Here is a 25,404-nt window from a genome sequence, read left to right as displayed (position 1 = left end):
ATAAAGCTAGTTCTAATCTTTTGTACAGAGTAGAATTGATGTGCACATTGTTCTTTCAATCATTGTCCATGTCTTTTGTGGTTTGGGCTGTTAGGATTTTTAAAAAATTATTCTCAAGTTATCTGTTGACATATTCCTCTACACTCCTCAATAGGAGAAAGTGACTATCAAAATCCCTTCATTACAAATTAACAAGAGCAGAAATACTTAAATATGTAAACGAGGTTGCTGATGCTGATGAATGAGACTTGCAATGATAGAGGAAAACTACCACACATAAGGATAAATGGTGTGATTGTTTTTTTAAAAAATCCCCATTTATAACCACTCAAAGAAAATTCACTACTCAAATCTCATTGACAACCAACTACTTTATACCTAGGATGGTGCATTCAGCTGCTTAAAGTGAAAAAAGAAATGCAGCTTTGAAGTCACCAAAGTGATCCATAAAAGACGGTTGATGAATTTGAAATGACATCCTTCAGGAATTGCCAGAAGCCCCATATTAAAACCACAGGGCACACACACAAGAACTAGATTTCCTTGAGTTGCCACGTTTATTTTCACATTAACTCCAATAGCCCATCCCTCAACAAGCATACATTGGCTTATTGAGCATTCCTTTATCAATCCCTCTCTTTCTTTCTTTTAGGAAATGAATCAGGGGAGAATCATTGGAGAGCCCTATCTTATTGTCCCCCTGCTGTTTCTAATTCTATTGTTGACCTTGGCCTTCTGGTCACAGCCAGTGCTCTCTATATCAGCCTAAGTTCCAATCTACAACACTGAGCTTCCTGTTGGATGGTGAGAGCAATAAGCGTAGTCATTCCAAACCCATTTATCATACCAACAGTCTCCTCTCTCTGGACAAAGCTGAGAAGACTTGGTGAGGACAGAAATCATTAGTCACCATGAAGATGTCTAACACCTCATCTCTGGACCCTCCAATGGTAACCCTGATTGGGATCCCTGGTTTGGAGCATGTGCAGTTCTGGATTGGGTTCCCCTTTTGTGCCTTGTGTGTGGTGGCCCTCCTAGGGAATGTCCTCCTTTTAATAATTATCCCCTCAGAGCGCAGCCTCCATCAGCCTATGTATGTCTTCTTGGCTGTGCTAGCTGCCAATGACCTGGGTCTCTGTGCTTCCATAGCTCCCAAGATGCTTGCCATTTTCTGGTTCAATGCTTGTACCATGACTTTTGATGCTTGTCTTACACAACTTTTCTTTATTCATGCCCTCCAGGGCATGGAATCAGGTATCCTGTTAGCAATGGCCTTTGACCGCTATGTGGCCATCTGTAATCCCCTTCGTCACTCAGCTATCCTCACACCATCTGTTCTGGGTCAGCTGGTTGGGGTGGTGGCAGCCAGGGCTGTAATTTTGGTGACTTTGGTGCCTATCCTGCTCAAACGCTTGCACTTCTTTCGTTCCACTGTGGTAGCACATTCATACTGTGAGCACATGGCTGTGGTCAAGCTGGCTGCTGTAGATACTCGAATTAATAAGGCCTTTGGTCTGTTTGTGGCTTTTTCTATCTTAGGTTTTGATATGATATTTGTCCTTGTCTCTTATACTCTGATTCTGCAGGCCATTTTTCGCCTTCCTCAGAAAGAGGCAAGGATCAAAGCATTTAATACTTGTACAGCTCATATTTTTGTTTTCCTTGAGTTCTATGTTCTTGCCTTCTTTTCTTTCTTTAGCCACCGATTTGGTCATGTACCTCCATATGTGCACATCCTTTTGTCTACCATTTACCTACTTGTGCCTCCAGCACTGAATCCCATTGTCTATGGTGTGAAAACTAAGGAGATTCAAGTCAGGGTGGTAAGAATATTTGTCCCAAAGTATTGCTCTATCAAGTGAATTAATATTCTCTTCCTTGGCCATGGCGAGGATAAATTTCCATGTTGTTAATAGGTCTATAACTGAAATTCCCTGGGTTTTTGGCCATTCATATATTCTTCATAAAATGTTGCTGTCTCCCCAGGAGACATGGTTACTTCATGACACATATCATAGTGGGTATTGAGTAAGAGGACGGAGGTGCTATAGGAACGTGGATTAGAAGTCTGAAATACAAGACGACTAGTCCCTGTGTCCCCTCTAGAAGATATTATATAAGCCAGCAGCATGACCATTGAACAGTTAAAGGCTAAAGCACTGATGACCCTTTTCTCCAGGTGAATGGTTCACTGACAGTAATGGACCAGACACAGTATTTATTTATTTTTTTTATTCATTCATTCATTCATTCATTCATTCATTCATTCATTTATTTATTTATTTGTTTGTTTTGAATGTCTATCAAACTATATATCTATCTATTTCTTATTCACTCATTCATCCATTCATTTATTTGTATATTTGTTTATCTATATATTTTAGCAAAAGATCAGCTGCCAGGTTATTTTAGAAAGAACTCCTTTTTCTGGCCAGAGGTTGGCATAAATAATTTCTGGTATTTCCCCTAAAATTGTGATTCATTGACTGTATAAGTTTTGTGACTACAAGAACAAATTGACAAGGACATGCTACAACACATAAACATGGATATCAAAAGTTAGACTTCATTGTTTTGCCTAGCAAACCTCACTCTTTGTTGCTGATTACCTGTAAGACTCTTTTCTACTCATGAAAAATTTGAGGACCTCATTTCCTCATCTATAGAATGGAGAGTTTCTAAGAAAGCCTCTGAGTTCCCTTTGGTTCTAGATCTATGATGTTATGTAACAAATTTCCAAGCCTTGTTCAGCTGCTTTATACTTCTCTTTTATTTTCTTTAGATTCTTAACAAAGAGGGACTGTAGCTGACAGGAGTACTCCTAATGACACATTTCTTCTAGTATTTCTTTCAATATTCTCTTTAGCTCAAGGTTTCAGAGATGTGGAAAATAGCTCTGAAACCTTGAAATCAGAAGACCATAAAACAAAAAGGAACTTTTGATACTGTGTAAATGAGTATAAGTGAAGTGATTCATTAATGGAATAGTTGGGGTTTTTTTGTAGAATATTGGAAGAAATTTTGTTTATTGGAAAAAATTTGCATAGACATATGAGAACTATTTCAAGAGGCTTTTCCACAGAGGCTGTAGTATCCTTACGGTCCAAATAGAATGTGGAAGAAGGATAATTTTGGCTTTCAGATTGTGGTCCAGTTGAATTTTACCTATAGAATCGTGGAGTTTAATTTTAATATATGAGGATCTATAATATAAACTGAAGAATACAAAAAAGACAGAATGTGAGGAGCAATACATTTCTTGTCATAACTGTGTTATTTATAATTTTATGAAGAAACTTCACAAAGAGAATTCTATGAGGAACTCAAAACTTTCAATGCAATCAGGAGAGACAATGGCCTAGTTGGCTTCACCATTATAAATATAATAAACTGTGAGGTAAACATACACTCAAAAGATAACCAAACTGCACCAATTATGGAAGGAAGCAGGGCAACTGCAAAATAAGTGATTATGCTTGCGTGCATGTAAGTATATGTGTGTGTGTTCACATACAGGCATGTACACATACATATGTGCATGCATATATATGTGTGTGTTTATACATACATGCATGCATACATACGTGTGTCTAATGGTAGCCACTCTAAAGTTGGGGGACAGAGGAAAGAAAAAAAGGGGAAAAAAGAAAGTTACATGATAACATATCTAGATATATATATATAAATGGAATAGCAAGTTGTATATAAGAGATTTGCAATTTGATGCACATTCATCTTTTGCTCCTTATGCTACTATGTTATGGAAATACTTAGTGCCTTTCTTTTCTTTTCTTCTTTTTTATTTTTTGAGCAATGAGGGTTAAGTGATTTGGCCATGGTCACATAGCTAGTAAATGTTAGGTGTCTGCGGCCAGATTTGATATTGTCTTTGTTAAGTTAAGAATAACACACACACACACACACACACACACACACACATACACACATATATATTTAAAAATCAGATCAAGTGAAATACTATTCAGATGGTGGCATCTTGGTGGTACAGTGGATAAAGCACTGGCCCTGGATTCAGGAGGACCTGAGTTCAAATCTGACCTCAGACACTTGAAACTTACTAGCTGTGTGACCCTGGGCAAGTCACTTAATCCTCATTGCCCCCCCCCCAAATAAATACTATTCTGGTACAACTGTATAAACCACAATTTGTTCAGCTATTCCATAATTGATGGGTACTCACTGTCTTTCCATTTATTTTTTCTACTACAAAATGTTCTGCCATAAATATTTTTGTAAATTGTTGTACCATACCTCATGTTCTGTATCTCCTGCATAGTCTCCAGCTTCTTGAGAGAGGAAGAAAGAAGGACATTATACCATCAGGTCCCTATCTCTTGCCTACTTTCCATGACTCTCCTCCCCATTCCACCACAAATATTATCAGAAGCCATGGGGAAAGGAGAGATTGCCACCGTCCCTCACACATCCTACCTGGTGACCAGCTTCCTTTTGAAGAGAAGAACCTTTTTAGTCTCCTACTATTTGGTGAAGGGAGAGGTTGCCATTCCAGCCATTATTCTCTCACAGTAGCCACTTTTATCTTTTACCTTGTCTCCAGCCTCCTCTGAGAAAATGTAAAGGATCATTCCAGGGCATCACTTCCCTGATCTTTAAGGTGATGGGAGAGAATGTCATTTTATCAAATTTTGAACTTAGTCTCCTGCCCTGAGGGAATGAGAATATCAGCATTCCTTCTGATTCAATATCTTGCCCTCTTGCCTTAATTGTAAAGGGCTTTAGAAGGACTCCAACCTGAGGTCATAGCCCTACTGACATTGAAATGTTTCTAAAACTTATCTTAATGATTAACAAACTTTCCCACTCATATCATCTGTCTCCCTGTGATTCTGATTCAAAAAAGATAATTATTTAAACCTCATTATTCATTCTGCATTGCTGGATTCTTTATTTCTATTCATCTCAAAATATCTACCACATGATCCAACTTGAAAAGTACTTACTCTCTTCCACTATCTTCTTTGGAATGCCTGCTCCATAAGCAGTAAATTTTCTTCTATCTTAAAACCTTTCCTTCACAACTACTCCCATCTTCTGACTTTCAGTAAGACCTTAAGAGAGCCTCCCTGTCTCACCCTTCTCACATTGGATCGACTTTCACTCAGTTTCCCAATTCTCTGTTCAAAGCGAGGAAGTAGGACTACTCCACATTCCCCACTGTCACTTCTAGGTTCTCAACATCATATCTCAACAATAGAACTTCCTTTGAAGTTCATTCAATCCATATCTTCCACCAAATCAAAATCCAAATATCTGCTGTCTATAGATCCCTAGAACAATCCACTTATTTCCTAAATAAGTTCAGTATTGGTTCAAAATCTTTCTCTCTTCCCCAACTCTTTTTCTATGGAACAATATAATATGTGCTTGTGTATTTTTTTTCTTCCCAGAAATATTGTAACCTCCTGGTTTCTCAATGATATGCCTTTTTATCTCCACCATTCACACACACACACACACACACACACACACACACAAATATGCCTTTTAACTTTGCATCCATCACAAATGTACCATGTCCATGTTTGTGAACTCTGAACTTCACTTATCAGATTTTGTCATTCTGCCTCTCCCTTCTAATACCAAACCTTCTTTTGTAAGTCACTGTGACTTTTCTTCATTGTGACCTACAATTTCTTGACCTTTCTGTTCTCTTATAGGCCATCATGTCTGAAGTAACTACCTTTTCTTCCTTTCTCCATCCTGCGTCATGATTACTCATTTCTACTCTACATGGTCCTTTTTGTCATATTGTTGATCTTATCCTTCCAGTCCTTAGCTTTGTATCAGTCCTATGATCCACTAACTTAACTCTTACACACATGCTTATCAAAGCTGAAGAAATTCATGAAACTGCTGAGTTGTTACACTGCATATATATACACATACACACATATATGCACATATCCATACATACTTATATACACATACATGCACATATACATATATACACACGTATATACATATACAGACTATATACGTATACAAACACATACACATATATAAGTGTGTGTGTTTATATATATATACATATACATATACATATACATATATATATATATATATATATATATATATATATATATATATATATACACACACACACACACATATACATGACAGTACCTCAACTGGGTCCTCACTGCTGCTAGGCAATCCTTTTATAACCTTTAATTGATTCACTATCCTGCTAAATACAGTGGTTGTTCCAACCTTTCATCCCATCTCAAACTTCTCATGCCTCCCTTTCACTAATTATCTCTGCTGAGACCCTTGCCTAATATTTCACTGAAAAAATGAGGACCTTCACCAAGAGTTCGCTCTTCTTCCTTTCTTATCTCACATCATCCAAATGGCTAGTTCCACTATTTCCTTTTTCACTTTCAATACACAGTGAGTTTCTTGAGGACAAGGAACTGTCTTTGCCTATTTTTTGTATCCCCAGAAATAACAGCACAATTCCTGGAATGTAGTAGGTGTTTAATAAATGTTTATTGACTGACTCAGCTGAGTCAGGATGAGTGACCTTTCTTTTTGTCAAAGTCATCTTCCACATGCACAAGTGATTCCATTCCATCCTGCCTTCTTCAGCGGATCCCTCCTTTCATCATTTATTCTCTCACTTCTCTTTAATCTCTCTGTATCTATTTACTGTTTTTCTACTACCAAAAAACAGGCCCACATCTCCCCCATTCTCAAAAAATAAAGAAAAAGAAATCACTTGATTCATTCATCCCTGTTAGTTAGCATACCATTTCTTTCCTCCCTTTTGTGGCTATATTCCTTTAAAAGGCTGTCAACAATAGCTACCTCCACTTTCCTGCCTTATACTCTCTTTTTAACTCTGTAGAGTCTGAATTCTAACAACATCATTCAATTTAAAATAATGATTTTTGTTTGTTTGTTTTTGTTTTTATTCATTTTTTTGTTCGTGGAGCAAATAGGGTTAAGTGACTTGTCCAGGGTCACACAACTACTATGTCAAGTATCTGAAGCCGGATTTGGACTCAGGTCCTCCTGAATGCAGGGCCAGTGCTTTATCTACTGCACCACTTAGCTGCCCCCAATAATGATCTTTTTTGAAATTATTTTTGAAATTTTGAAATTTAATTTTTTTTTTGCGGGGCAATGAGAGTTAAGTGACTTGCCCAGGGTCACACAGCTAGTAAGTGTCAAGTGTCTGAGGCCAGACTTTAACTCAGGTCCTCCTGAATCCAGGGCCAGTGCTTTATTCACTGCTCCACCTAGCTGCCCCATTTATTTTTTCAGTCTTCAGCCTTCACTTCTCTGATGCCTTTGGTGCTATCATTCTTCTATTCTCCTTGATAGTCTCTTCTCCCTCAGTTTTGGGATGCTATTTCTTCTTTTCTTACCTTCATGACTCATCCTTCTCAGTGCCCTTTGCTGAGCCTTCCTCTATGTCATCCTAACTATCTGGGAGTGTCCCACAGAGCTCTATCCTGGGACTATTTTGTCCTGCTATACTACTTCCCTTGGTGATCTCATCAATTCCTGTGCATTCAAGTATAATCACTTTGTGGATAATTCTCACATCTATATATCCAAGCCTAACCTCTATTATGATCTCCAGTCTGGCACCTCCAACTGCCTAGTAATCATCTTGAACTGGATGTCCTCTAAACATCTCAAAGTGAACATATTCAAAATTGAACTTACTATTTTTCTTTCCAAACCCTCTCCCTCTTCCATACTTATCTGTTACTGTTCAGACCATAACCATCCTCCCAATACCCCAGACATTCAATTCTAATATCATCCTCCAATACTTATTATCTCTCATACCCTTCCCATATACAATCTGTTGCCAAGGCATATACATTTTGTCTTTGCAATATCTCTCAACTACTTCTGTTCCCCCTCCTCTGCCTTTTTACCTCTGACACTGCCACCAACTTGATGCATAACCTCTATTCATGGTCACAGTATTGCAATAACCTGTTGATAGACATGCCTGACATGTCTTTCTTCACTACAGTCCACCCTCCACTCAGCCACCAAATTAGTTTTCGTTCTCCCCCCATTTATTTAGAATTTTATTTTTTCCCAAATTACATGTAAAAACAATTTTAATGTAGATTTTTCAAACTTTGTGTTCCAAGTTCTCTTTCTTCCTCCCTCTACACCCCCTTAAGAATGCAAACAATTATATATGTTATGCATGTAGAGTCATGCAAAATATTTCCACGTCAGGTTGTTAAAGAAAACAGGAAAAAAGTCAAGAAAAAAGGAACTAAAATAAATTATACTTCAATCTGTATTCAGACACCAAAAGTTCTTTCTCTGAATATGGAATATATACTTCATAAATCCTTCAGAATTGTCTTAGATCATTGTATCACAGAAAATAGCTGTCTTTCATAGCTGATCATCTTACAAAATTGTTACTTTGTTTATGGTAAATTTCACTTTGCATTCAGTTCATGTAAGTCTTTCCAGGTTTTTCTGAGAGCATCCTGTTCATTGTTTCTTATGGCACAATAGTGTTCAATCATAATCTCATCCCACAATTTCTTCACCCATTCCCAAATTGATGGGCATCTGCTCAATTTTTAATTCCACTGTTTCTTTTTTATGTCTTTTTGAATATTGAACTAGTAGTGGTATTACTAGATCGAAGAGTATGCACGATTTTAAGGCCCTTTGGCCATCATTCCAAATTGCTCTACAGAATATTTGAATCAGTTTACAACTTCATCAAGAGTGCATTAATGGGGGGCAGCTAGGTGGTGCACTGGATAAAGCACCAGCCCTGGATTCAGGAGTACCTGAGTTCAAATCTGACTTCAGACACTTGACATTTACTAGCTGTGTGACCCTGGGCAAGTCACTTAACCCTCATTGACCCACAAAACAAACAAAAAAAATAGAGTACACTAATGTCTCATTTTCCCCAAGGTGCCATAATTTAAGGAGAGGTATGCTTACTACTCTGCTGGCCTGTACTCTGGTCTGCAAACTGCCACAGGCCTGCTTTTCTGCCCTGGAACTATGAACAAAATCCTGTTCACTGTGGCTGCAAGCTCTGGTGTGTTTGTGCTCCTCCCCCGCCTGGGACCACCACCCAAGACTTCGACATGGATCCAAGTATAAGCAAAACAACAGAGTGCTAGCAAAGAGATCCCTATAATCTCTTTCTGGCCAATTATTCTACCCCCTTACCATATGTAGGCTGAGTTCCAGAAGCAGTTGCTGCCACCACTGATTTAGAGACTCTTCAGGCCAGCTCCTGCTTTCCTGGAACTGGGTTGGGTCTGGACTGGGCCTGGTTTTACACCAATGTGGAATGTTCTGGGCTGCACTCCACTTTCACCCTGATACAACAGACCTTTGCTTCTGACCTTCTAAGTTGTCTTTGGCTTGAAAATTATTTCTCTGTGACCTTTTATGGCTTCTGATATGCAAGAAATTGTCTTGCAGCATTATTTGAAGGTATTTGGAAGGGTCTTAGGGAGAGCTCAGGCAAGTCACTGTCTTTCCTCTGCCATCTTGGCTCTTCCCCTCTCAAATTAATTTTCTTAAAGCTCAGATCTGACTATAGCACCCACCACCTTTACTCAATAAACTCCAGTGCCTCCCTATTACCTTCATGTTAAAATAAAAATAATATAAAATCATATATTTACTATTAAAATCCCTTCATAACATAGCCCTTTTTTCCTTCTACCATTACAGTCTTACAATTTACACTCTTCCCTTCCACATAATCTTTTGATCCAATGCAAGTGGCCTTTGTGATATTCTTCCTGCTTGAAACTGAAAGCTCTATGCATTTTTTACTGAGTGTCCATCAAATATGGAATGTTTTCTCACCTCATTTCTTCCTCTTGACTTCCCTGTCTTCCATTAAAACCAAGCTTAAATCTCACCTACACAGCACCTTTCTGAATTCTTCTTATTTTTAGTTCTCTTCCTCTGACTATTTCCTATGTAGTTTATAATCTCCTCTAGTACAGTGACTATCTTTTTTCCCCTTATTTATAACCCCATCACTTATCACTGACACATAATAGGTGCTCAATAAAGGTTTATTGCCTGACTACCTAATTATCACTTGAGAAAAGTTGAAGAAATAATTAAGTAAAAGGGCTAAAATAAACTTTCCTTGGAGGCTGAATATAATGATTTTCTTATGTGAAGAGGATTTTTGAAACTTTGATACATTTAGTGAACTGAATGGTGAAAATGTGTTTGTAGAAGTGAAGGAAGTTCATGTGTCATTCTGCTGAAGGTTTGAGGTGTCTCTGACCATTTTCACTATTAAAACTTTATAATTAACTTTGTGTTTGCTTTGACTAACATTGTTAATCAATTATATAATGAATTATTAATATTTCTTTAAGCCTATGAATTAAAAATTAATTTCAAGGGAGAGGCTAGGTGGTGCAGTGGATAAAGCACCGGCCCTGGATTCAGGAGTTCCTGAGTTCAAATCCAGCCTTAGACACTTACTGGCTGTGTGACCCTGGGCAAGTCACTTAACCCACATTTCCCCGCAAAAAAAAAAAATTAATATCAGTATATGAATGTATCACATACATGGTCATGATCATGAACCACTCCCCCTCCATGATAGCAAAGTCTAATTGAACATGGTACATTTACCACCATTCTCTCTCTCTGAGTTGGCTAACTGACACAACCTGTATTAACATTTGCAGGATTTGTTTTATCTCCTTATTTGGGGACCAACCGTGGACATGATCACATGAATAAAAGTAAACTTTATTAAATTTCTGGAGATAATCCTGAAAGTAGAAGATACATTCCTACTACTCAAACCTGTACCTCCCAAGCTTCTCATTTACACAAAATAATCACACTAATACCATATTTTGGGGGGGGGGGCAATGAGGGTTAAGTGACTTGCCCAAGGTCATACAACTGCCAAGTGTCTGAGGCCGGATTTGAACTCAGGTCCTCCAGAATCCAGGGCTGGTGTTTTATCAACTGCACCACATAGCTATCCCCCATTAATTCTTCAATTAAAAAATTTACTCAGGAGAAGGAGAAAAAACAGGGATAATTTAAATGCCATGGTACACAAACAAAACAGTTTCATAGTCTCCCACAAAGGTATATTATAACATGGGAGAAAGTTGGGATGCACTTATATAAACCTAACAAAAAGACAAATGAGTAGGAAAACACATGTGCCCAAGACACTCCACATTTCTGGGATATAGGCTTTGATCTCTTTCAGAACAGTCACTATCATGTGTTATTTGCTGGGGAAAAAACAAAGAAAACCTTTTTTTTTTCTATTTTCTTCCCTTCTTCTAATCACAGATCACCTGCTTAGCAAAATGGGTTCTCTCCTATTTTGTGTTACTAAAGCTCTTCTAACCCAGAACCACTCTTGACAGGGTGTTGAGAATGTATTGCACATTTTTAACAAAAACACAAATAGCATTGCGTTGATTAAATAAAATGATAGCCCAAAGTATGCAGCTTTCCAGGTCTCCTTAGTTAGTAAGTTTCTGAAAAGCAATAGAGCACAACCCATCTGGCTTTTCAGTCAGGTGGGTTCTCCTTCCTCCAAGCAAATCACCAAAACAAGACCAATTTTTTTATCATTATAGATCCCACACAACTTTGAAAATGCTGACGTTTGCTAGTCCACTGTTGCTGGAGTTGTAAATGAATCCAACCATTCTGGAAAGCAAAATGGAAATATCCCAATGGACAATCAAACTGTGGATACCCTTTGATCCAGCAATTTCACTGGTAGGTTTATATCCCAAAGACATCTTAAAAAGGGAAAAGACCTACTTGTACAAAAATAGTATTTATAGCAGCTCTTTTTGTGGTGGCTAAGAATTGAAAATCAAAGGAATCCCTATCACTTGGAGAATGGTGATTCCCCCATTGATAAATGATCAAAAGATGTGAACAGTCAACAAATTAAATAATCAAAGCTATCTAAAGCCATGATATGCAAGTCAAAACAATTCTGGAGTACTACCTCATACCTATTTTATTGGATAATAGGACAGCAGAGGAAAATGAAAAATGTTGTAGGGATATGTAGGAAATGGGACATTAATGCACTGTTGGTGAAGTTCTAAACTGATTCAACCTTCTGTAGCGCAATTTGGAACTATGGCCATTGGCCTATAAAACCATGCACACTCTTTGACCTAGAAATACTACTACTAGGTCAATATGCAAAAATATCTAAAAAAGTTATAGGACCTTTATGTACAAAAAAAAATATGGCACCTATTTTCTGATGGAAAAGAATTCAAAATTGAGGAGATGCTCATTAATTGGGGAATGGCTGAACAAATTGTGGTATGTGATTATGATGGAATACTATTGTGGTATAAGAAATGATGGAGTAGAGGGCAGCTAGGTGGTGCAGTGGATAGAACACCAGCCCAGAAGTCAGGAGGACCTGAGTTCAAATCCGGCCTCATATATTTGACACTTACTAGCTGTGTGACCTTGGGCAAGTCACTTAACCCTCATTGCCCACCCAAAAAAAAAAAGGAAGAAAGAAAGAAATGATGAAGTATGGTGCTCTCAAAAAAAAAATCCCTGAAAAGACTTACATGAGCTAATGCAAAGTGAAATATACTGTATATACAGTAATATGGTGAGATGATCAGCTGTAAGTGACTTAACTATTCTCAGGAATACAATGATCTAAGAAAACTCTGAAGGACTTGAAATGAAAGATGATATCCATATCCAGAGAAACAACTGATGGTGTCTGAATACAGATTGAAAGATTTTTTTTTCACTTTATTTTTCTTGTGGGTTTTTTTTTTGCCTGTTTTCTTTCACAACCTGACTGATATGGAAATGTGTGGCATGATTACATATGTATAACTAAAAAAATGGGGAATGGCTAAACAAACTGGTATATGGTGGTGATTGAATATTATTGTGATATAAAAAATGGCAAAGAGAGAGCAGAGCCAAGATGGTGGAGGGAAGGCAGTAACTTGCCTGAGCTCTCTCCAAGACCCTTACAAATACCTTCAAATAATGTCATAAGTCAATTCTTGAAGCAGAAGAATCCAAAAAAAAGACAAGGTAAAATAATTTTCCAGCCAAAGACAACTTAGAAGGTCATCAGGAAGGTCAGTTGTACCAGAGTGAAAGTAGAGTGCAGCACAGCACAGGCTGCACCAGTACAAAACCAGCCCTGGCTGCCACACCAGCACAGACTCAGTTCAGTCCCAGCAAGGCAGGAGCAGGCCTGAGGAGCCTCTAAATCAGTGGTGGCAGCAACTGCTTCTGAAATTCAGCCCACAGATGGTAAGAGGGTATAACAATCAGTCAGAAAGAGATTACAGGGCTCTCTTTGCTAGCATTCTGTTGTTTTGCCCATACTTGGATCCAAGTTACAGTCTTAGGTGTTGGTCCCAGGTGAGGGAGGAGCAAAAACACACCAGAGCAGCCACACTGGAACAGGATTCTATTCATAGTGTTCCCAAAGAATAGAAAAGGGAAAAGAACCCACATGTACAACAATATTTATAGCTGCTTTTTTTGTGGTGACCAGGAATTGGAACTTGTTTTTTTTTCTTCCTCGACAAAATAATTGTTAGGTAGTTTGATTGGTATGGCATTGAATAAGTAAATTAATTTATGTAGAATTGTCACTTTTATTATATTAGCTCATCCTATCCATAAGCAATTAATATTTTTCAAGTTATTTAGATCTGGTTTTATTTGTGGTAAAGTGTTTTATAATTACCTTCATAGATTTCCTGGGTTTCTTTTGGCAGGGAGACACAGATATTTTATATCGCTACATTTATTTTAAAGGGAATTTCTCTTTTGACCTCTTGCTGCTGAGCTTTGTTGTTTATGTGTAGAAATGCTAATGATTTATGTGGATTTATTTTATATCCTGCAAACTTGCTAAAGTTCTTAATTGTTTCAAGTAGTTTTTCAGTTGATCCTCTAGATTCTCTAAGTATACCATTATATTATCTACAAAAGTTGATAGTTTTTGGTTCCTCCTTGCCTATTCTAATTTAATTCATTCTTTTTTCTTCTCTTATTTCTAAAGCTAACATTTCTAGTACCATGTTAAATAATAGAGGTGATAATGGGAATTCCTGTTTCACGCCTGATCTTACTGAGAATGCCTCTAACTCATCCCCCTTACATATAATGTTTGCTGATGGATTTAGGTAGATAATGCTTATCATTTTAAGGAAAGCTCCATTTATTCTTTTGCTCCCTAGTGTTTTTAATAGGAATGACTGCTGTATTTTATCAAAAAACTTTCTCTGCATCTATTGAGATAATTACATGATTTTGGTTAGTTTTGTTATTGATGTGGCCAATTATGTTGATAGTGTTCGTGATGTTGAACCAGGCCTGCTTTCCTGGTATAAATACCACCTGGACATTGTGTATTATTCTGTTGATAAATTGCTATAATCTCCTTGATGATATTTTATTTAAATTTTTTGCATTGATATTCATTAGGGAAATTGGTCTGTAATTTTCTTTCTCTATTTTGACTCTTCCTGGTTTAGTTATCAACACCATATTTTTGTCAGTAAAGAAATTTGGTAGAACTCCTTCACCGATTTTTTTCAAATAATAGTATTGGGATTAATTGTTTTTTAAATGTTTGGGAGAATTCACTTGTAAACCCATATGACCATAGATATTTTTTCTTAGGGAGTTCATTGGTGGCTTGTTCAATTTATTTTGCTAAAATATGATTATTCAGGTCTATTATTTCCTCTTCCTTTAATCTGGGCAATTTATATTTTTTGTAAATATTCATCCATTTCTAATTTTTTAAATTCCAAAAGTTATTAAAACATCATGACTTTTGCCCCATCCTGTACAACTCAGTAAATGTTTATCAGTTGCCTTCTCTGTGCAAAACATTCTGTTGAATATTGAGAATACAAAGATAAAAAAAAATTCATCCATTTCATTTAGATTGTTAAATGTGTAGGTATACAGTTGACAAAACAGCTCCTAATTATTGTGTTAGTTACTTTTTCATTGGTGGTGAATTCAACCATTTCATTTTTGATACTGGTAATTTGGTTTTCTTCTTTCTTTTTTTAAAATCAAATTAACCAATGGATTATCTATTTTATTGATTTTTTTCATGAAACCAGCTCTTAGTTTTGTTGATTAATTATATAGTTTCCTTACTTTCAATTTTACTAATCTCTCCTTTGGTTTTCAGAATTTTTAATTTAGTATTTAATTGGGGGTCTTTTAATTGTTTTTTTTCCTTAGCTTTTTTAGTTGCATGCCCAAATAATTCATTGATATTCTCTTTCTCTATTTTATTCATGTAAGCATTTAAAGATATAATTTTTTTTCTAAGAACTGCTTTGGCTGCATGCCATATGTTTTGGTATGTTGTCCCATTGTTCTCATTCTTTTTGATGAAGTTATTGATTATTTCTATTTATCATTTGTCACACTCATTTTTGAAGATAAGATTATTTAGTTTCCAATTAATTTTCAATCTATCATTCCATGGCTCTTTATGATGTATAATTTTTATTGCATCATGATCCAAAAAGGATAGATTTACTATTTCTGGCTTTCTACATTTGACTCTGAGATTTTATTCCCTAATAACACGGTCAATTTTTGTGTATGTGCCATGTACTTCTGAAAAAAGTTATATTCCTTTCTATCCCCAATTCATTTTCTCAAGAGCTCTATCATATCTAACTTTTCTAAATTCACCTCTTTAACTTCTTTCTTATTTATTTTGTGGTTAGATTTATCTACTTCTAAGGGGAAGATTAAGATCCCCATTAGTATAGTTTTGCTGTCTATTTCCTCTTGTAACTCATTTAACTTCTCTAACAATTTGGATGCTATACCACTTGGTTTAATTATGTTTTGTACTGATATTAGCTCATGGTCTATGGTACCTTTTAGCAAGATGCATTTTCCCTCCTTATCTCTTTTAATTAGATCTGTTTTGCTTTTGCTTTGTCTAAGGATTGATGCTTTTACTTTTTTTTAAATTCAGCTGAAACATAATATATTCTGCTCCATCCTTTTACCTTTACTTTGTGTGTATTTATCTGCTTCAAATGTGTTTCTTATAAACAACATATTGTAGGATTCTGTTTTTTAATCAACTCTGCTATTTGCTTCCATTTTATGGGAGAGTTCATCCCACTCACATTCACAGTTATAATTACTAATTGCGTATTGCCCTCTATCCTATTTACCCTTTATACTTTTTTCTTCCTTCATGTTATTCCTCCTAACCAGTGTTTTTCTTTTGACCACTGCCTCCCTCAATCTGCCCTCCCTTTTATAAGCCCCCTCCTTTTTCTTTCTCATTTCCTCCCCTGCTTCTGCCCTCCCTTTCATCAGCCTCCTTCCCTTTTGTTTCCCTTTTCCTCACTTGCTTCTACCCTCCCTTGTATCAGTGACTTCTCTTTTTCCCCTTACCCTTTTACTTTCCTAAAGGATAACCTAAATTTCTTTATCCAAATGATTGTATATGTTATTCCCTTTTTAAGCTATAACTGATGAGAGTAAGGTTGAAACAATATTCACCCCTTCCCTCTTTCTGTCTATTGTAATAGTTTTTTTGTGCCTCTTCATGTGATGTAATTTACCCCATTCCACCTCCCCTTTTCTATCCTCCCCATATACTTCTTTTTTAATCCCTTAATTTTCTTTTTTTAAATATTTAGAATTTTATTTTTCAAAATTACATGTAAAAACAAATTATAACATCAATTTTTAAAATGTTTTGCTCCAAAATCTCTCCCTCCTGCCCTCCCTACCCTCCCTTAAGAACTCAAGCAATTCAATATAAGTTGTACGTGTGTACTCATGCAAAACATTTCCAGATTAGTCAGGTTGTGAAAGAAAACAGACAAAAAAACTTTAAAAATAAAGGAACTATAATAAAGTATGCTTCAATCTATATTCAGATACCAACAGTTCTTTCTCTGGTGAAGGATTGGATTTTTCATAAGTCCTTCAGAGTTGTTTCAGATCATTGTATTACTGAAAATAACAAAGACATTGACAGCAAATCACCTTAAAATATTACTGTTATGTTGTATACATTACATTTCACTTTGCATCAGCTAATATAATTATTTCCAGGTTTTTCTGATAGTATCCTGCTCATCACTTCTTATAGCACAATAGTGTTCCATCACAATTTTGTCCCACAGTTTGTTCTGCCATTTCCCAATTGATGGGCATCGGCTCAAATTTCAATTCAACTTTTTTGGTTTTTATGTCTTTTTAGATATCTATCAGCCTAGCAGTGGCATTACTAGATCAGAGTATGCATGGTTTTATAACCCTTTGTCCATAGTTTCAAATTGCTCTATACAATGTTTGAATCAATTTATGACTTTACCAAGAGTATATTAATGTCTCATTTCTGCCATATCCCAAACAACATTTGTCATTTCCATCTTCTGTCCTATTATCCAATCCAATCAGTATGAGGTAGTAATGCAGAATTGTTTTGACCTGCATCTCGCTAATCAATAGTGAGTTATAATTTTTCTTTCATGTGGCTATTGGAAGCTTTGATTATTTCATATTAAAACTTCATATAGGGGCAGCTAGGTGGTGCAATGGATAGAGAACTAGTCCTGGATTCAAGAGGACCTGAGTTCAAATCTGGCCTCAGACACTTGACACTTACTAGCTGTGTGACCCTGGGCAAGTCACTTACCCCTCATTGCCCTGCAAAACAAAACAAACAAAACAACAACAACAACAACAACAACAACAACAGCAACAACAAAACTTCATATCTTTTGATCATCTATTACTTGGGGATTCAGTTCTCTATGTGTTTGAAAACTGAGGCCTGTCAGACAAACTTGCTTCAATTTTTTTCACAGTTACTATTGCTTACTGTATTTCCCTCCATCCTATTCTGTCCTCATGACATTTACTCTATTTTCTATCTTTTTTCACCCTATCCCTCCTGAAAAGTGTTTTGCTTCTGACATTTCTTTACCCCAATCTGCCCCCCCTTCTATCACCTCCCCCACTTTTACTCTTCCTCTACTACTTTCCTGCATGGTAAGATAGATTACTATACCCATATGAGTGTGTATGTTATTACCTCTTTGAGCCACTGCTGATGAGAATAAGACTCACTCATTTCCCCACAGCTCCCCCATATTTCCCTCCACTCCATACACTTTTTCTTGCTTCTTTTATGTGAGACACTTTACCTCATTCCACATCTCCCTTTCCCTTTCTCCCAGTGCATTTGTCTCACCCATTAATTTTATTTTTTAAAAGATATTATCCCTTCATATTTAACCCACACCTGTGCCCTCTGTCTCAATATACTTCATTCAGCTGCCCTATTAATGAGAAAGTTCTTATTAGTTACAAGTATCATCTTCCCATGTAGGAATGTAAACAATTTAACCTTTTAATATCCTTTCTGATTTATTTTTCTTGTTTACCTTTTTATGCTTCTCTATGGTCTTGTATTTGAAAGTCAAATTTTTATTCAGCTCATTTCTTTTCATCAAGAATACCTAAAAGTCCTTTCTCTCATTGAATTCCCATTTTCCCCATGAAGGATTATACTCAGTTTTGCTGGGTAGGTGATTCATGGTTGTAATCCCAGTTCCTTTGCCCTCCAGAATATCAGATTCCAAGCCCTCTGAGCCTATCGGGTGGAAGCTGCTAGATATTTTATTATCCTGTCTGTGGATCCATAATGGTCGAACTGTTTATTTCTGGCTGTGTACAAAATTTTCTCCTTTACCTGGAAACTCTGGAATTTGGCTATAATATTCCTGGACATTTTCAGGAGGTGATCAATGGATTCTTTCAATTTCTACTTTACCTTCTGGTTCTAGAAGATCAGGGCAATTTTCCCTGACAATTTCTTAGAAGATGATTACAAGGCTCTTTTTGAAAATAATGGCTTTCAGGTAGTCCAGTAATTTTCAAATTATCTCTCCTGTGGATCTACCATCTTGGTCAGTGGATTTTCCAATGAGATGTTACACATTGCCTTATATTTTTTCATCCTTTTGGTTTTGCTTTGTTGTTTATTGATTTCTCTTAAAGTCATTACCTTCTATTTGCTCAATCCTAATTATTAAGGAATTATTATCTTCATAGAGCTTTTATACCTCCTTTTTCATTTGGCCAATTTGGCTTTTCAAGCTGTTGACTTTTTTTTCATGATTTTCTTGTATCACTCTCATTTCTCTTTCCATCTTTTCCTCTGCCTCTCTTACTTTATTTTCAAAGTCCTTTTTGAACCCTGCTATGGCCTGAGACCAACTCATATTATTCTTGGAAGTTTTGGATCCAGGAGCTTTGCCTTCATTATCTTCTACTGAGGGTGTATTTTAATCTTACTTGTCACCATAGAAATTTTCTAGGTTAAACGTTTTTTTTCCTGCCTGCTCATTTTCCCAGCCCATTTCTTGACTTTTAACTCTTTGTTAAAGTGGGGCACTTCTTGCAGGGAGGAGTTTACACTGTCCCAAGTTTCAGGGGGTTTGAGCAGCTGTTCTCTGAGATACTTCTAGGAATTTGTAAGTCCTTAGTTCCCCCAAGGTGGTATGACCCAAATAAAGGTATGTTCATCACTCTCCCAGTATGTACTCTGGTCTGCAAGCAACCACAGGCCTGCTTCTCTGCCCTGGAACCTGGAACAGAACCTTTCTCCACTGTGGCTGCCACCTTTGGTGTGTTGTGCTCCTGCTCCACCTGTGACTGTGGTCCAGATCCAAGAATGGGCAAAGAACAGAGTCCTGCCTCAGTGCCAGCAAAGAGACCCCTGCAATCTCCCCCTGGCCAAGCACTCAACCACCTCACCATCTATGGGTTGAGATCCAGAAGCAACTGCTGATACAACTGATTCAGAGGCTCCCAAGTTTGGTTCCCTGGTGTGGTCTGTGCTGGACTGAGCTCTACTCTCACCCTGGTATGATGGACCTTTTCTGCTGACCTTCTAAGTTGTTTTAGGTGGAAAATTATGTCATCCTCTTCTTTTGAGGGTTCTGCTGCTCCAGGAATTATCTTATGGCATTATTTGAATGTATTTGGAGGGGTCTTGGGCTCAGGCAAGTCACTGTCTTTCCTCCACCATCTTGGCTCCACCCCACCCCCAATTTTCTTTATATCATTACATCAAAGTCAATTTATACCTATACTCTCTATGTATACTCCTATCTGCTCAAATAGAGGCACAACTCTCAAGAGTTACTAGTATGATCTTCCCATGGAAGGATGTAAACAGTTTAACCTTATTGAATAATTTTTCCTGTTTCCCTTTTTATACTTCTCTTGAGTCTTGTATTTGAAGATCAAATTTTCTGTCCAGTTCTGGTCTTTTCATCAAGAAACCTTGAAAGCCCCCTATTTCATTGAATGCCCATCCTTTCCCCTGAAAGATAATGTTCAATTTTGCTGGGTAGTTGATTCTTGTTTGCAATTGAAGCTCCTTTGCCTTCCAGAATATCAGATGCCAAGTCTTCTGCTTCTTTAACATTGAAGCTGCTGGAGCCTGAGTAATCCTGACAGTGGCTCCATTATATTTATTTTTCTTCTTTCTGGCTGCTTGCAGTATTTTCTCCTTCACCTGATAATTGTGGAATTTGGCTACAATGTTCCTTGGAGTTTTCCTTCTGGAGACTCTTTCAGGAGGTTATTGGTGTATTCTTTCAATAAATATTTTATCCTCTGGTTCTACAATATCAGAGATCTCAGTTATAATTTGCTGGAATATGGTATATAGATTTTTTTGATAATCACTTTCAATTAGTTCAATAATTCTTAAATGATCTCTCCTGGGTCTATTTTCCAGGTCAGTTGTCTTTCTGATGAGTATTTCACATTTCCTTCTATTTTTTCATTCTTTTCATTCTATTTGATTGATTCATGGTGTCTCATGGACTCATTAGCTTCCATCTGTCCAATTTTTGTTTTCTGGCATTATTTTCTTCAATAAACTTTTGGACCTCCTTTTCAATTTGACCAATTTTACTTTTGAAGGAGTTAATATCTTCAGTGGATTTTTTTCCCATTTGATCAGTTGTATTTTTAAGGAATCTTCTTCAGTCAATTTTTTGTGCTTCCTATGCTGAGCTGTTTACTCTTCTTTCATTATTTTCTTGTGTAACTCTCATTTATTTTCCCAATTTTTCATCTACCTTTCTTCTTTGATTTTAAAAATCCTCTTGTAACTCTTCCAAGAAAGCTTTTTTTTCCCTGAAACCAATTCATCTTCCCCCTTGAGGTTTCACATATAGGGATTTTACAGTATTATCTTTACCTGAATTTGTGCTTTGGTCTTCTATCAAATACCAGAGAAGTACATAGAAATTCTCAAAGGTAAGGGTCTTTTTATTTATTACTCATAGTTTAGACTATTTTTTACTTTTAAAGTTGAGGTCTGCTCCTGGGGCGCAGGGGCTACTTTTGCAAGTGCTCATTGTTGAAAGATAGGGGCCTGAACACTGGCTTTCTGCTCCAAGCTCTCTGTGTCTTGTGGATTTCTCACTGCCCTGTGCTTGCTTCCTGCACTGGAATGGCTTGGCCAAATCATACCTTTCCTGTGGGTGTTACTCTAGCTGGGAGTTTGCCCTCTCAGTTAGTGCTGGCAGGTCTCACAACTAGCTTACTGCACCACCAACCTGCTGAGCTAGGCCCAAGGTCCCTCTGCTGCTTATCTGTGCTATGGCCAAGAGTGTCTTGCTGACTTGTCCAGACCCGCTCCATGCCATGCTGAGCTCCACTCTGTGCCCCTTTCACCCAAGTGACACAGACCTTTCCTGAAGCCTTCTTTAAGTATCTCAAGTTGGAAGATTGTGGCTCTGTCTTTTTGTAAGTTCTGTAGCTCCAGAATCTGTTTAGAGGCTTGATTTAATGTTGTTTCTGAGGGAAACTCAGGAGAGCCCATGCAACTTCCTGGCTTCTCTCCACAATATTCAGTTAATTTTACCTTAAAAAAAGGAAAAAAGAAAAACAAATTACCAGTATCAGAAATGAAAAGAGTGAAATAACTATCAATCAAAATGAAATTAAAACAGTATTTCTTCTGCCAAATTACATGCTAGTATGCCAATAAGTCTGATGATATAAACAAAATGAATATTTTTTTAAAATGTAAACTGCCCAGATTAATGGAAGATTAAAAAATTAATAACTGCATCTTAGAAAAGCAAATTGAACTACCCATCAATCAACCTTATAAGAAAAAGTCCTGGGGCAGTTAGGTGGTGCCGTGGATAGAGCACTGGCCCTGGATTCAGGAGGACCTGAGTTCAAACCTGGCCTCAGACACTTGACACTTACTAGCTGTGTAACCCTGGCACTTAACCCCCAATTGCCTCACCAAAAAAAAAGAAAGAAAGAAAGAAAGAAAAAGAAAAAGTCCCCAGGACTAAATCAATCCACAATCAAATTTTATAAAACTTTAATTTTTTAAATTCCAGTACTATGTAAAATACTCAGAAAAACAGGTAAAAAGTGTTTCTACCAAACTCCTTTTATGACACAAATTTTGTGCTTATACTTAAACCAGGAAGAGTAAAAACAGAAAGAAAATTATAGAATGATTTAATGGATATTAATGCAAAACATTTAAATAAATATTAGAAAAGAGATTACATCAATAAGTTAGGAGGTCATGTCAAGGTATATGTCAAGAATGCAGAGTTGTTTGAATATTAGGAAAACTATTAGCATAATTAGTCATATCAATAATAAAAACAATAGAAATTATATGATTTTTCAATAGATTCAGAAAAAGCTTTTGACAAAACATAGCACCCATTCCTATTTTTAAAAAATATTGGAAACTTAGGAATAAGTAGAACTTTCCTTAAAACAATAAGTAATATATATTTAAAACCATCAGTAAGTATTATCTTTGGGGGGTGGGGCAATGAGGGTTAAGTGACTTGCCCAGGGTCACAAAGCTAGTAAATGTCAGGTGTCTAAGGCCGGATTTGAACTCAGGTCCTCCTGAATCCAGGGCCCGTGCTTTATCCACTGCACCATCTAGTTGCCCCAGTAAGCATTATCTTTTTTTTTTTTTTTTTAGTGAGGCAATTGGAGTTAAGTGACTTGCCCAGGGTCACACAGCTAATAAGTGTTAAGTGTCTGAGGACGGATTTGAACTCAGGTACTCCTGACTCCAGGGCCGGTGCTCTATCCACTGTGCCACCTAGCTACCCAGGCATTATCTTTAATGAGGATAAGCTATAAGTCCTCCCAATTAGATTGGGGGTTAATCAAGGATGCCATTATCACCACTATTATTTAATATTGTACTAACAACACTAGCTATTGCAATAATAGAAAGAAAGAAATGAAAGGATTAGAATAGGCAATGAGGACACAAAACTATCACATATCATACAATGGCATACATAGAGAAGCAACTAAAATAATCATTGAAATACTAAAAAATTTGGCAAAGTTGCAGGATATAAAATAACACCACATCAATCATAAGCATTTCTATATATTACCAACAAAAATCAGCAATGAGATAGAAATAAATTCCATTTAAAATAAATGTAACTACAATAGATTACTTGGGAGTCTACCTGCCTAGATAAACTCAGGAACTATATGAACAAAATTACAAAATACCTTTCACACAAATAAAGTCAAATCTAAACAATTGGAATAATATTAATTCCTTATGGCTAGGTCAAGCCAATATAGTGAAAATGACAATTCTACATAAATTAATTTACTTATTCAGTGTCATATTAACCAAACTACCAAATTATTTTATAGAGCTAGGAAAAAATCATAACAAGATTATTCTGGCAAAACAAAAGGTCAAAAATATCAAGATAATTAATGAAAAAATGTGAAAGAAGGTGGCCTAGCCATACCAGATCTCACACTGTATTATAAAATTGTAATCTTAATAACAATATGATCCTGGCTTTAAAAATAGATTGGTATATCTCTGAAATAAATTAGATATATAATGCATTATAGGAAATGACTGTAGTAATTTAGATAAATTAATTTGATAAATTTGATAAACCAAAGTTCCCAACTTTGGGGACAAGAACTCACTTTTTGACAAAAAACTTCTGGAAAAACTGAAAAACAGTGTCAGAAACTAGGTATAGACCAATATCTCACAATGCATAACAAGATAAAATCAAAATGGGAAAATTAAGGGAACATGGAATAATTTACCTATACAATCTATAAAGAAGAGAAGAATTTGTGACCAAAAAGTGATAGCATTACAAGTTATAAAATGATAATTTTTATCACATTAAATTAAAAATTCTTGCACAAACAAAACTAATGCAACCAAGATTAGAAGGAAATAAGAAATCTAGTGCGTGTGTGGGCGGGGGGGGGGAGATTTATTATACCTTTGATAAAAGCCTCATTTCTCAAATATATAAAAAACTAATTCAAATTTATAATACAAGTCATGGGGCAGCTAGGTGGTGTAGTGGATGGAGCACAGGCCCTGGAGTCAGGAGTACCTGAGTTCAAATCTGGCCTCAGACACTTAACACTTACTAGCTGTGTGACCCTGAGCAAGTCACTTAACCCCAATTGCCTCACTAAAAAAAAATAATACAAGTCATTCCCCAACTGAAGTGGTCAAAGAATATGAATAACTAGTTTTCAGATGAAGAAATCAAAGCTATCTATAGTCATCTAAAAAAAAATGCTCTGTCATTCTTGATTAGAGTGATGCACACAGAGTAAATCCTGCTACCTAATACCTATCAGATTGGTCACTACGAAAGAAAAAGAAAATGATAAATGATGAGGGGAGGTGAAAAAATTGGGACACTAGATATTTAGTGTTGGTGGAATTGGTGGAGTTGGGAACTGATCTAATCATTCTGAAGATCAATTTGGAACTATGCCCAGTTTAACCTAGATATATCTCTACTAGGTCTTTATTCCAAAGATTTTTTTTTTAAAGGAAAAAGTAACTATATATACAAAAATATTTTAACAGTTCTTTGACATTGAACTGGAAGTTAAGGGAATATCTATCAATTGGGGAATGGCTGAACAAGTTGTGGTATATAATTCTGGTGGAATGCTATGATATGATTAGAAATAATATGCAGATTTCAGAAAAATCTGGGAAGATAAGAATTTATTTAAAGTGAGCCGAGCAGGACCAAGCAAATATTGTACATATTAACAGTAATATCTCATGATGATCAACTGTGAATGACTAAACTATTTTTAGTAATACAATAATCTAGACAATTACAAAGGATTCATGGTGAAAAATCTTTTCCAGTTCCAGAGGAAGAACTGATTTAGTCAGAATGCAGGTCAAAGCATACTATTTTTCACTTTTTTATTGCATTTTTCTTTCACAATATGACCAACATGAAATATCGTTTGCTTGATTGC

General features: G+C 36.4%; 1 protein-coding gene across 1 annotated transcript; it reads left to right on the top strand.

Moving 5' to 3' along the window:
- Positions 1 to 911: 911 nt before the first annotated feature.
- Positions 912 to 1,862, top strand: LOC122748044 (olfactory receptor 52A1-like). Its single transcript, XM_043993775.1, has one exon. It carries the CDS (start codon positions 912 to 914, stop codon positions 1,860 to 1,862), a length of 951 nt encoding a protein of 316 aa, XP_043849710.1.
- The last annotated feature ends 23,542 nt before the right edge of the window (positions 1,863 to 25,404 follow it).

This window comes from Dromiciops gliroides, chromosome 3 (genome assembly GCF_019393635.1).
Source record: "Dromiciops gliroides isolate mDroGli1 chromosome 3, mDroGli1.pri, whole genome shotgun sequence".
Classification (NCBI taxonomy): domain Eukaryota; kingdom Metazoa; phylum Chordata; class Mammalia; order Microbiotheria; family Microbiotheriidae; genus Dromiciops; species Dromiciops gliroides.
The sequence above is the reverse complement of the archived record's forward strand: the minus strand, read 5'-3'. Positions and strand labels throughout refer to the sequence as shown.

Excerpts from the sequence above, each read along its gene's own strand:
- LOC122748044 (XM_043993775.1), top strand. The coding sequence starts at position 912 with ATGAAGATGTCTAACACCTCATCTCTGGACCCTCCAATGGTAACCCTG.